Source organism: Spinacia oleracea, chromosome 6 (assembly GCF_020520425.1).
Source record: "Spinacia oleracea cultivar Varoflay chromosome 6, BTI_SOV_V1, whole genome shotgun sequence".
NCBI classification, from domain to species: domain Eukaryota; kingdom Viridiplantae; phylum Streptophyta; class Magnoliopsida; order Caryophyllales; family Amaranthaceae; genus Spinacia; species Spinacia oleracea.
In genome coordinates, this window is record NC_079492.1 from 139,206,576 (window position 1) to 139,219,382 (window position 12,807).

General features: G+C 35.8%; 1 protein-coding gene across 1 annotated transcript; it reads right to left on the bottom strand.

Moving 5' to 3' along the window:
- Window positions 1-1,242: 1,242 nt before the first annotated feature.
- Window positions 1,243-8,899, bottom strand: LOC110805589 (serine/threonine-protein phosphatase PP1). The gene is made up of 4 exons (XM_022011210.2): window positions 8,439-8,899; window positions 5,864-6,423; window positions 1,914-2,126; window positions 1,243-1,740 (listed from the first exon to the last, which is right to left on the bottom strand). Exons 1-4 carry the CDS (start codon window positions 8,614-8,616, stop codon window positions 1,726-1,728), a joined length of 966 nt encoding a protein of 321 aa, XP_021866902.1. The 5' UTR covers window positions 8,617-8,899; the 3' UTR covers window positions 1,243-1,725.
- Window positions 8,900-12,807: the final 3,908 nt, after the last annotated feature.

The following is a 12,807-nucleotide window of genomic DNA, read 5'->3' on the forward strand; positions in this document are numbered from 1 at the left end:
ACCTAATTTAGCCATAAAAGCAAGATTCCATCGTTTTAAATTTCTAATTCCCAATCCCCCCAGATTGATAGGATCACAAACTCTATCCCAACTGGTTCTCGGGATATACCTAGACCTATCCACCCTATTCCACATGAATTTTTTGCATCTAGACTCAAGCTCTTGGATAACAGTAGCAGGGAGGATGCAGGTTTGCATTTCATATAATGGATAAGCATTAAGAACAGATTTGATAAGTGTACACCTACCTGCCATATTGAGAAGTTTAGCCTGCCACCCTCTAATCTTAGAGGTAGTTTTATCTAAGAGGTTAAAAAAATCACCTTTTTTAAGTCTAATAGGGGATATATTGCAACCAAGATACTTACCAAAGGAAATAGTGTCCTTAAAGGGACACACCATTCGAATAGAGTTCCTAACATTGAAATTTGTTTTCTTTGGGAAGATAATGGATGATTTATCATAATTAACATTTAACCCTGAAATTTTCCCAAATTCTTGTAAGCATTGAAGCATTACATCAATGTTAGTGGTGGTTGCCGTCCCAAATAGGAAAACATCATCAGCATAGAAAAGATGGGAAATAGACACCTCTTTAGATATGCGCAATGGTTTCCAAAGTTTTTCAGAAACTCTACCTTCTATCATGTGAGAGAGTCTTTCTAAGCAAAGAACAAAAATATAGGGAGATAAAGGATCCCCTTGATCCCCTTAGTATTACTACTTCGTAACATCATGCTCTGGTTCTACAAGTATCACATCATACTTTGGTTCTTGCAAGTAATTTCTCAATTAAATTGTTTTATGATATAGCCATGACAATGCTGGTTTGGACAAATTTGGTATAGGAATTAACTGGAACTTGGACTATAGAATTCCATGGGTTAGATTTCAATCCGCCTTTCAAGTTAGTGCCCGAACTCTATTTTATTTGCATATTAATTTGTTGGCTCTTTGTTGGAATAAAATCATCCTTAGTTGTTAGATATACTCCGTATTACTTACCAAACAGAGTAGGATGATTGACATGATTAAAGGAGTGAAAGTGATGTCATGTTTCCATACACTATATTCCACTTTTGTTAAAACCCATATTTTTAGTCAACTGGGACTATAATTTTATGCACAATTTACCATGCATTCTGATATTGACCATAAATTTACGATTTAAAGTCGATACCAACATTTGCAACTCCATGAAACTGTGATACGGAAATGGAATAACTAAACAATGACAAATACTTAACAAAGAAGTAATATAATGCATGATTGAATATCATAATAAAATTCTCCTTTCTTAATCTTGGAATTCTTTCTACTTCTCTCTCTATATTCTTCTGCATTCTTCTTCTCTGAATCTCATTCTTCATTTCTGTTCTAAGTGTCTGATCTTCATTCTGAAAGATCGACTTGCAGCTGAGGTATATCCCTCCTGCATCAACTTGCTACTAGTCTCAAGTACATGAACATCAATTATGGCGTGGCCATTTCTGCAATCTGTCAGAGTTAAAAACTCTTCAGCCATAAAAGGAGGTTAAAAATAGGGGATGGGGGATCTAATATTAGTTACTGGCTATTACAACAAAATAGGCACGAATAATAATGGACAAACGCAGGATCCTGAAAAAGACGCCTCATTCGGACGACATTGCATAACTGCTGTATGATTTAGCAGCTTTTGAGTTGACAGGGGAGCTTCTATTCGTATGATGAGATACGAACCTGCTAACCTTTCCCGCCCTGAGATGTCCGGAAATTTAAATTAGCTTTAGTACCACAAACAACGAAAATTAATTAAATGAAGCAAAATAAGTTGGTAAGTAATCGAATTATCCTGTTACGACTGACCAATAACATAATTCACTGACAAGAATTGACAACTACAACTTCATCTGTAACTGAAGCATTCTTACCTTCCGCGGGGGAGTCCCAGGTCTCAACATATGATTATTAAAATCAAGTTTTCCTTTCTTTTCACAAGCTTTGAGGATCTGAAACGAACATGTCAGAGAATCATCCACGCTCATCATTGCTCCAGCATTATCAAACTCCCCACAGTAATTCGGTGCTGAGAATATGGTCACGAGCTGGCGATTGGCGAAAAATTCATAACCATCTTCCACAACCTGATTATTTATGAACCAGCAAGGAGAAATAAGTGGGCAATAATTTCCTACCCAGACTTGGATGCTTTGCATTTACTAAACAAGTGATAAACTTTATTTCCTCCCCTCAAAATTAAATACCCTTCTTATCTAAGGCTCCGTTTGTTTCTACTCCTTTTTTTTTTTTTTGTTAAGGGTGGAAAACTACTTTCCCAAAGGCGGAAAAGAACTTTTCTTTTTTAAAAGAAAGAATGCCACATTTTCTTCTCTAATCTCTTCCAGTTCGTTTTCTCTCCTCCTATCCATCTTTTACTTCCATTTCTATGTTTCCTTTTTCTTTATAACTTTTCTTGCAAGGACACAAACTAATGAAATTGCATGGAAAATGTTTTCTGTAAGTGACAAATCAATTTGTTCAAACAAAGGAAGAAAACCCCTCAAAAGGGCAACGACAACAGACAAATCATAACCATGAAAATATTGACGAACCAAAACTTCAAGCCAGGATCATTGACAAATCTGGCTAATGGAACTTAAACCAACAGATCAAATAATTAAAAAAAAGTGGAACCTGAGGACTCATTGTGCCATAAATAACACGAGCAGAAATCAGAACCACAGGCTAAAATATGTTTAGAAGCAGCAGGAGGCTAGTCAAAAAATTAATCGAGATGATGATGCAAGGGACCATAAAAAGAAAGCCAAAGAAAATGTGCCATATGATTTTTTTTATGCAGCAAACTCCCCGAAAAGCTGCAACAGAACTCTCCGAGTAGTGTTTGATTCGCAAATTTCTGTTCTGAGCTATGAGGTATAGGTTTGCAATGAGTGAAACCCATACCATGTATTTGGTTCACAAAATTATGTAAATTTAGGCCCATAACTCAAAACCATATGTATTTGGCTCATAGCCTCGTATTATAAACCTCTAAGAATTTAAACAGAGTAGTTACCTTAATAGGTCAATAATAAGTAACCATTATGGTAAAATGAGTAATGAAACATCTTCTCGATCCAATCCAATTTGTGGGTGCATCTATCATTATCAGACCCATTTGATAATCTTTAAAGGTTCAGGTTGTTACTTCGTTCTGATTCTCATAATCTTCTCTTGCCTGGCTGTCTGCGACTACTACTCCTTATTTACTCATCTAACTATCAATATAACTTCAACTGAGCTAAATTTCTTTCATTTGACTTCAATACAGAGCATTTTGTGGCTAGTTGCTAGTGTCATGAGTAGTGAGACGATTAACTTCAAAAGGAGTGTGTTCACAAGTATCCCCCCCCCCCATTGCCATTTCTCTCTTACACCTCACTTCCTTCCAATTTCAAGGAACCCATACTAAAAAATGGCAACTGATACCGAGTGATAATTATTTCTCCCTTACTTCTATCAATCATACCTATCGTTGAATTCTATTGAAAGCTAGCTGCAAATGTCAGAAAGTTGGAGATGCATGGCATGCATTCAGAAGGGGCTAGATACTTACTGGCAGTTTAATGTTGACCTGGAAGAGAGGGGGAGGGGGAGGAATTGAAAAGTTAAAGGAACAAACGTTAATCATTGATGACACCTTTACTTTTAATCTCCAAAGAAGACTCCAAGAAACTGCTCACGAAAACCATTAAGGATGAGTTGATAGACTTTTGCAGTTACTTAGCCCATTGCACCAAGCAGTCTAGTTAGGCAAGTCCAATCCTCCTTCCAGTTATTATTTCAAGAGAGCCAGCAAAGCTTGGTTGTCTCAGGCTTTCAGCTCAGTAACTACCCTAGCACATGCTCTAAGCAAGCTCACGCCAATCTACTTCTATGATTGTAATCCAGCTCGGAACCTCAAATAAAATCCAAGACTGTATTCGCTTTCTGCCACTGTTTGAGTTAGCTTTTGAAACTCATTTTAACAAAAAAAATGTCTTGATAGCTGGTAAGTGAATAATACTAGAACAGAACCCTGCATTTAGCCAGCTTGTTTCTCCAACTAGAAGCAAGAAAATCAATAGATGGGATCTCAAATCAGCGTATCAGGCAAATTCGCATTTTCCTGGACTTTTGCATATTTTGGATTTCTCTTCCTAAGGTATCATCTCAATGTGGTCACTGTTGCACTCTGGCCATACTTCATCTAAGATTTAGTTAAACTTATCATTTGTCAAACTTTTTGCCACAGCACTTTAGCTCGATACTCTAAAAAGCATAATATACTACTGATACCAAATATCAGCGACAGGCAGCCAGGCTATGATTGATGATACTGTAACTAAAGCTTGAAGAAAATATTCAATTCATACGATGAGGAACAAGCTAATACATCAGGATCCAATTCATCCACAAGACCACAACCAGCATCCGGTATTTGTGCTGATTTTGCAATATAAACAAATCATTGCAGAAACCACTCTAACTAATAAGACTAGCTTTAAGATGTTCATTGGACTTCAAGTACCAAGAATCCAAGAAAAGACATTAACTATGGTCCTTTATAAGCTGTAAATAAGCTCTAACACGTGGAATTCAGTACGAAGTTCAAAAAAAAAACCTACATTGTCTTAAAACAGCTAAACAGTTCAGCTTACCCTTCCAATATGTTTGCGGTTTTCAATCCCTGCAGGCTCTTTAAATGTTAATGTTACGTCGTCACATCCCATATTATATGAGGAGAGATTAAAAAGGCAATCTCTTATGCATATTTCACTTAATGCACACTACGCACTAGACCACAAACATCGGGATGTTCATTTACAAATTGCAGTCCCTAAAAGTCAAAAGGCAGTGAACATAACTATCCTGTTTTTCTCTTTACTTACAACATTCAGCCTAGAGAATACTCGTAGGCAAACAATTATACGCCGTCATATCAAATTAAGGGGATTACATTCATTTTTGAGGTGAACAGCACACACGGTGTTAGGGTATCAAGTTCCAAACTTCCAACCCAAAACCACATTGGTAATAGGTCTCATTCCTGATTGCAAGCCCACACACCACGCACACCAAAAATCCCCTTAATATCATACAATGCATTATGACCACCAGCAAATCCAGATATATTATTGAAAACACAATCAGCTGTAAAAGAGCTTACAGTGGTAAAACTATGCTATATATTAAAGCAGCCACCTAGATCACATGGAATGATATTTCATTTCTCCACAATAGTAAAACCTTCGTAACCCATTAATTGTGATGGTTCAGTAGCAAAGGAACTTAGGAAGTATAAATGACTCACATAGGCTTACCTCAAGATTAGATCAATGATATCCAAATCAGACGAGAGTACGAGACATCAGAAATGCTAAAATAAAATGTAGATACTATGTATTCTTTGCTTCGTGCACAAAAAGCAATTACTCCAGCAATTTATAAAATAATAATGCCCCTAAGCTTCTCCACCAAGAAATAAAAAATATAGTTACAGTATCAATCGTTAACTCTAATCAAATCTCCCAAAATTTCAACTTTTCTTCCCCTAAAAGCTAGACAAAGGCAAACCATTGCAGTGATCCCTTTTAATGCAAGAAGGGTAGATAGGAAACCATGCACTGCAAGCATATACATGCGTACACCATCCCCTCAAACAAGGAATTTGTAAACAATCAGTGGGCTTCCTTTTATACCCTGTATATAATTGCAATCAATAAAAAAGAGGGGGGGAATCTAGGATGCAGCTATTACAGAAAAACTCACTATTAATACCCACTTCTAGATGCAACAACACATCAAACATCAACAAGAAATCATACTGAGAAGCAGTTACCTGATGAGCTCGGCATACTAGATCGATGTCATGCTTCTGAAGAAATTCTGAGACAGTGTCCGCTCCAAAAGTGAATGAGACCCCTCTATCATTCTCACCCCAGCCACCAAGTTCCTTCTCAGGGTCAGCCCACAACAAATCACAAAGAAGGCCCTGATCTGGGACGTCCGCTGGTCGAGATAAATTCCTGATCTGATCAAAATTTTTCAAATCGGGTGACAGTCCTCCATGCATGCAAAGGATCTTTTCATCGACAAGTGCAGCAACAGGCAGGCAATTAAAACAGTCTGTGAATGCTTTCCAAAGACGAACATTATACCTCCTCTTGCACTCGTCATAAAACCCGTATATGCGATTTATTGAAGCACATTCATGGTTTCCCCTAAGAAGAAAGAAGTTTTCCTTATACTTTATCTTGTATGCGAGAAGAAGGCAAATGGTCTCTATGCTCTGCTTACCACGGTCTACATAATCTCCCAAAAATAAATAATTCGCCTCAGGCGGTAAGCCCCCGTATTCAAACAACCGAAGCAGATCAGAAAACTGACCATGAATATCTCCTGAAGCAGCAATTAATCACATTAGGAATTCCGTAAGACCAAATATTTGTAACATAAAATTGAGCTAAACTGCTTGAAAGCACAAGTAACTCCTCCAGTCCATAACAAGTTATGAACATGTGCAGAAGGAAACATGATGTTAAAGAATACAACATAATCAGCTCTCATAGTCATAACACATGTCCAAAACAAGCAAATTTAGCATGATCATGTTAAAAATGGACGAGCATGATCTTATTCATTTGAATCAATTTTGTGCATACTATCCCCATTAGTTATAGCAATTTATTAATAAAAAAAAGTAAGCAGATTAGACGGAAGTGGTGCTAAGCAGCGTGATAGCACGGATAATTCTTCTGGTCAACAAAAAGTTACGAACATGCGTGGATGGATTCATGGTAATAAACATAATCAGCTCAACCTACGCATTGCCAAAGGCAGCAAAATTAGCACGTCCATATTAAAAATGCACAAAGAGAATGATCTTATTCATTTGAATCAATTATGTGCATAGCACACCCCCAGACCCACCAAGGGAAAGTCGACTTCCGATCTGGATGCATTTAAACACCATGTTACAAACATGAAGAAAATATATTTGAAATTTTGAACGGAATACATTACTCCCCTTCATACATGATGATCCATGCAATAACTAACGATAATAATATAATAGTCTGCTTTATAAAGGTTATATGCTTATATGCAGTTCGATAAAAGGACTATTAAGAAGGAAAACCCTAAACACTGATGAAATTGGAGACATCCACCTTATAAACACAGACACCATTTCCCCATCTAATGACCAACAAACTAATTCTTAAAGCAACAGGTTTCAAAACCCACAATTAAGCTTACAGTGTGATAGCAAGTTCTAATACCCGGAGAACTGGGAATCAAATATGAAAGTGTTACACCATTACCATTACCACTACAACAACCACAACAACACCACCAAAAGCCTTATTCCCATGAACCAAGACTCTATCTCATCTGGTCATCAACATAAATCCTCTTCCTCTATTTGTTTAACACTAGTGGTGCATGCTCTTGCAAACACAATATCTTAAAAGTTAAAAGTATTTTAACCCCCTCCATCTAAGTCATCTTTGGGCCTCCCTAGACTTCTTTAAAAGACCCATTATCCAACCATCGACTCGTCCACGTTCCTTACCGTTGCATCTAAGTCATGTTTTATTATTTTTATTAGATTCAATTCTCATGCCTTAATACGCGTGTCAGTCTAACACATGACTCCTAATAAAGTACAGAGGGAGTAATAATCTAACAACCAATAAAACAAGTTCCACACTTAGCTTAAAGCAAGTTCTACATGATTAGAAATCAAATCATTTATTCATTGTGAACCATGTAGCTTAAAGCACACTAGCGATACATAGAGAAAGTGCCGCGCCAAACTATGAATTTTGCCTTTTAATTTGTTCAAACCTAATAAGAAAAAGGAAGTTGAATATCTAATACCCACACTGTTCAATCTTCACACAAAAACCACAAGAATAACTGCTACTTCCCACTCCAACACCCACCATCTCAAAAATTAATATTAATCACTATCACCACATGAGGGACATGCTTATACCACATACCATGATGTAGTGGGCGATCGCCGAATTTACAGCTAAACACAACCTAACCCCATTGTAGCACAAAAAAATTGTTTCATACTTTCCTCTGCATAAGAGAAGTATATACACTACTCAATTTCTACTTCAAAACAAATGGAAGCTCAGAAAAGTAAATAGCCCCCAAATTAAAAGCAAATTTCACCAAAAACAAAAGGGGTTTTACTACGATTAGAAAAATCACGCATATATTGGTGTTATTAATCGAAAGGGTTTACAGGTTTACAACCCTATCCATATCGTTAACCTTCATATTAATTAAACCCCCAAACTCACATGAGCTCAAATATAACAAATTTACAGCCCCAAACTTTTCAAATTCAATATCTAAAAAATAAACAAATTTGAAATTTATTTACCAAGAAATCATACCGCAAATCTTAATAGGAGCTTCAAGTTCAAGGAGATTAGGTTGACTAAGAAAAATATCTTTAGAAGCAACACAAAGCTGGCGAATCTCAGCCTCGGGAAGGTGAACCTGTTTCACCGTTCTCCCATTCTTAGCATCAAGTAACCGCCGTATGATTTCATCAAGCACCCCAACATCCATCTTCAGCCGTCAAAAAACCAATCTTTCTGATCAAGCAATCAACTCTTACAGCAGACCTGCGTCGCAGAGGATTCTGGCCGATCAACTCTCACAAAACGAGGTCGTTTAATTATGAGTGGCCGCCATTTTTGAGGCAGAGATAGTTGCTCTGTTTCCCTCTCTTGTTTTCGTGTGACCGTTGTTGGGTTATTTGGCCTTTTGGTGTGAGAAGAACGGAGGAAGGAGGGGGACTCGAAAAATACGATGACCTAATTTAGGTTTTTAGGGAAAACGAAAACCCTATCTTTTGAAAATTTGTTAAATTGTAAATTTGTAATCGTTTCTTAATGAAGTCAAGACGTGTCATGTGGGCCTTGTGGGGTAAAAGTTAAACATATCTCGGTTAAATGCTCCGGCCTCCGGGCGATTACTTTTGCGTGGACCTAGTCCACAATCATATTAATGTGGACCCAAATCATTCATTTCTCCGGCACTCTTTTGAGGTATATAAAGACTTTTATGGTTCATATCTATTACTATATACTAAAAGAGACACCATGAATGACACGTGTCATTTCCTGGTGAAATTTTTTTCCGCCAAAAACTCTTTCCTAAAAAGACATAATTATTTTATTTTATTTTATTTTCTCTCCTTTTGTATTAATGTTTATATATGGAAAAAAATATTATGGAATATGTAATTATTAAAATTTTGGTAAAATTTTAGTCAAACTGTCATATATATCAATAATAGAAAATATTCTTACTCGATATTTTGGTCAAATTAGCATATTAAATATATCAAATATTTAAGTCATATCATCATATTAAACATATAAAATATATAATACGTAGTAAGTTAAAATATGATGTAATGAGTACATTCGAGATTATTAATTACGCAATAGATTTAAGGGATAAATAATTCAATTAATTTTTTTATTAAAAAGATGGTCAAATAATAATTTTCAAATATCCGTGCGTGCACGGGACCTAATCTAGTATTGACAATATATCAAATTTGTTAGATATAGTACCCATTTTTTTAAATCATAGTAAACCTAAGTTTTAAAAGTGAATTGTGACTTAAAATTAACATTATTCAAGCACATCATGTATCGACGACACCAATTTGATATTTTTTTCTCATAATAATCTTAATAAACATGACAAAATAAATTATGAACAAGTTGTTGACATTCTTCTAGGCATGGTCCACAATAAATTTAGTGTGGACCAAGTCCATTTAAGAATTGATGATGCTTCGGAGTACTTGTTCCGAGTTTTTATTTTTTTATTTTTAACACAATAATATAATTGATGATACAGTTTTTTATGAACTTGAGTTTTATGAGCGATTTACTTTAATATTGCTTGAAGATTCATAAATTCTCAAAATATGTTACTTTTTCATTCTACCGTCCACATCAGCAAAAAAACCGGTCTAATTTTTTTTATAAAATCTACAATAAACCGCTATCTGAAACAACGACTTAAAGGGGTAAACCGCTATTTCAGTTCGCAATTTATACCTTTAAACCGTCAATTCAAATGGCGGTTTGTTTTAAAACAAAATCGTCATTTCAATTGGCGTTTTGTTTTAAAACAAAACCGCCATTTCAATTGCTGGTTCTAAGCTGAACCGGGAAAAAAAAATCTTTCTTCCATGCTGACGTGGACGGTATGGAGGAAAATAAGTTAGAAAGTGGCGTATTTTGGGAATTATTGGATCTTTAAGCAATGTTGAAGGAAATCGCTCGAGTTTTATGGAAACTTACCAAATAATTTATGGGTTTCAAAATTTTATCAAATACTCCCTCCATCCCGGAATAAAACGCTCTTCTTATAAGGTCGTCTCGAATTACTTGCAACGTTTCTAAAAATGGAAATTTTTATTAGTATTATATCAATTTTTCACTTACTCAATGACCCACCTACATCCCTACTCCCTAAAATAAACATTAAAAAATACCTCACTATCCCACTATCCCACTATCTATATTAAATAAATACTCAACTACCCCACTATCCCACTATCTATATTGAAAAAAAATACTCTATTACCCACTACTACCTCCGTTTCGAAATAATAGAGACACTTTGGCTTTTGACATTATTCAGAAAATGTAATTTGACTATCATTTGTGATTTACGGATAAGAAAAAAAAAATAGTCGTGTGGGGTCTTGTTTGATTCGCCTCGATATGTACCTTTAGCGTATCAATTTTTTATGAAGTAATTTTTACTAATATAAAATTAGAGATATTAATGTCCAACATTTACATTGGCAAGCGTGAAAAGACAAATTGTCTCAATTATTTCGAAACGGAGGGAGTACCATCTAATTAAATAATAAGTCAATTACAATGCATTAAACTCTGTACTGGTCAAAGCGTTTCGAGTATTCCGTGACGGATGAAAGTATATTTTTGAAAAACTTAATACACCAAGTATCCTTAATAAACGCCATAAACCCCGAATTAACATCTTAACCACATAATAAACACATTGCTTACATTATTTCTACACCTAATGCTCCTGAAACTGCTATGAAATCGAAAAGAAAAACAAAATTTAGAAAGAGATGAAAGCAGAATCTTGAAGAAAAATGAGCTTCCTGACCATCAATGGATATTCAAATTTAAATGCTGGAAATTTGGAAAAGAGAGCACATAAACATCAAAATGAATGAAAAAATAATTCCAACAACACGTATTGTAACATTTACTTGTTGAAGCACATTAATACATAACTAAATTAGGTACTGTGCAAACCAATTGAAGTTGGTAGGGGTGTTCATAAATACCCGACCCGCATTACCGAACCCGTCGACCCGCTGACCCCGACACAAATAGAGCGGGTATTTTTCTACTTCCTCCGTTCCGTTAATATCGCACCATTTGGGTTTTTTCACTATTCACACTACGACTTTGGCCATTTTTTGTGATTCATACGTAAGAAAATTGTAGTCATGTGGGGTCACGTTAGATTCGTATCGATATATATTTTCTAATTATCAATTTTTTATAATTTTTACTTACACGTAATTTGTGATATTAAGAGTCAAAGTTATGTGTTAGAGGAGTAAAAGTCAACCATGGTGCGATATATATGGAACGGAGGAAGTATTTTTTCTGAAATAAACGGGCCGGGTACCCGACCCGGAAAATTACCGGGTATGCGGGTCGAGGCATGGGCCGTTTATTTTGGGATTCGGGTACCCGGTACCCGTTTAAATCTCTAACCTTTAAAATACTCACATTTGCAACACTATGCTTATCAATAGTGTTTTGAGTCACAAATTCATGAAATTCACTATTCCTAAGGAAATGTTTTGCATTCCTTCCCTTTGCAAGCTCTATCATACTTCTTCAATCAACCAAGGTTCAAACCTTGTAAGCAACAAATTTCCACATTTTTTTTTCACTTTCTCTCTTTTCTGTTTTCTGATTCATAAGTGATAAATATTATATAAGGGAAAAGCTTTCCCCCAATATTATTGATGAACAAGAGTATTTATACACCCACAATTTCCAAGCAGGGCGTACGAAACAACTAGGATAAGAAAATCAAAGAGTTTCCTAAACCCACTAACCTTCCTAATACTTTCTAACTTACGTAACAACTACAACATTAATACTTTTAATACTTTGTAACTTACATAACAGCTAGAACATTATTACTTTCTTAATTAATTAGGTATAACATTTAATTTTCGTAACACCCTCCCTCAAGTTGGAGCATGTGTGGGGATTAAAAATGCCCAACTTGGAAAAAAGAAAATCAAATTGTTGCTTCCCAAGAGCTTTAGTAAACATGTCAGCGAGCTGTGAGGAAGTGGATACATAAGATGGTTCAATTACACCATCTACTATAGCATCACGAACAAAATGACAATCAACCTCAATGTGCTTTGTGCGCTCATGAAAAATCGGATTCTTAGCCATGTGCAAAGCGGACTAACTGTCACAAAATAATGGAATAACTTTAGGATGATGAACTCCTAAACTCAACAACAATCCCTTTAACCATTTTAATTCACATGTAATCGCGGCCATGGAGCGATATTCTGCCTCTGCGGAAGAGCGAGAAACAGTGTGTTGGTTTTTTTTGTCTTCCATGAAATAGGCGAATGACCTAAAAACACAAACCAACCTGTTAAAGAACGACGAGTGATGGGACACACTGCCCAATCTGAGTCGCACCATCCTT

Coding starts and splice junctions, on each gene's coding strand:
- LOC110805589 (XM_022011210.2), bottom strand. CDS start 8,616: ATGGATGTTGGGGTGCTTGATGAAATCATACGGCGGTTACTTGATGCT. Junction 6,424..8,438: donor AGCTCCTATTAAGATTTGCG/GTATGATTTCTT, acceptor TTGCTGCTTCAG/GAGATATTCATGGTCAGTTT. Junction 2,127..5,863: donor TAGTATGCCGAGCTCATCAG/GTAACTGCTTCT, acceptor ATAAATAATCAG/GTTGTGGAAGATGGTTATGA.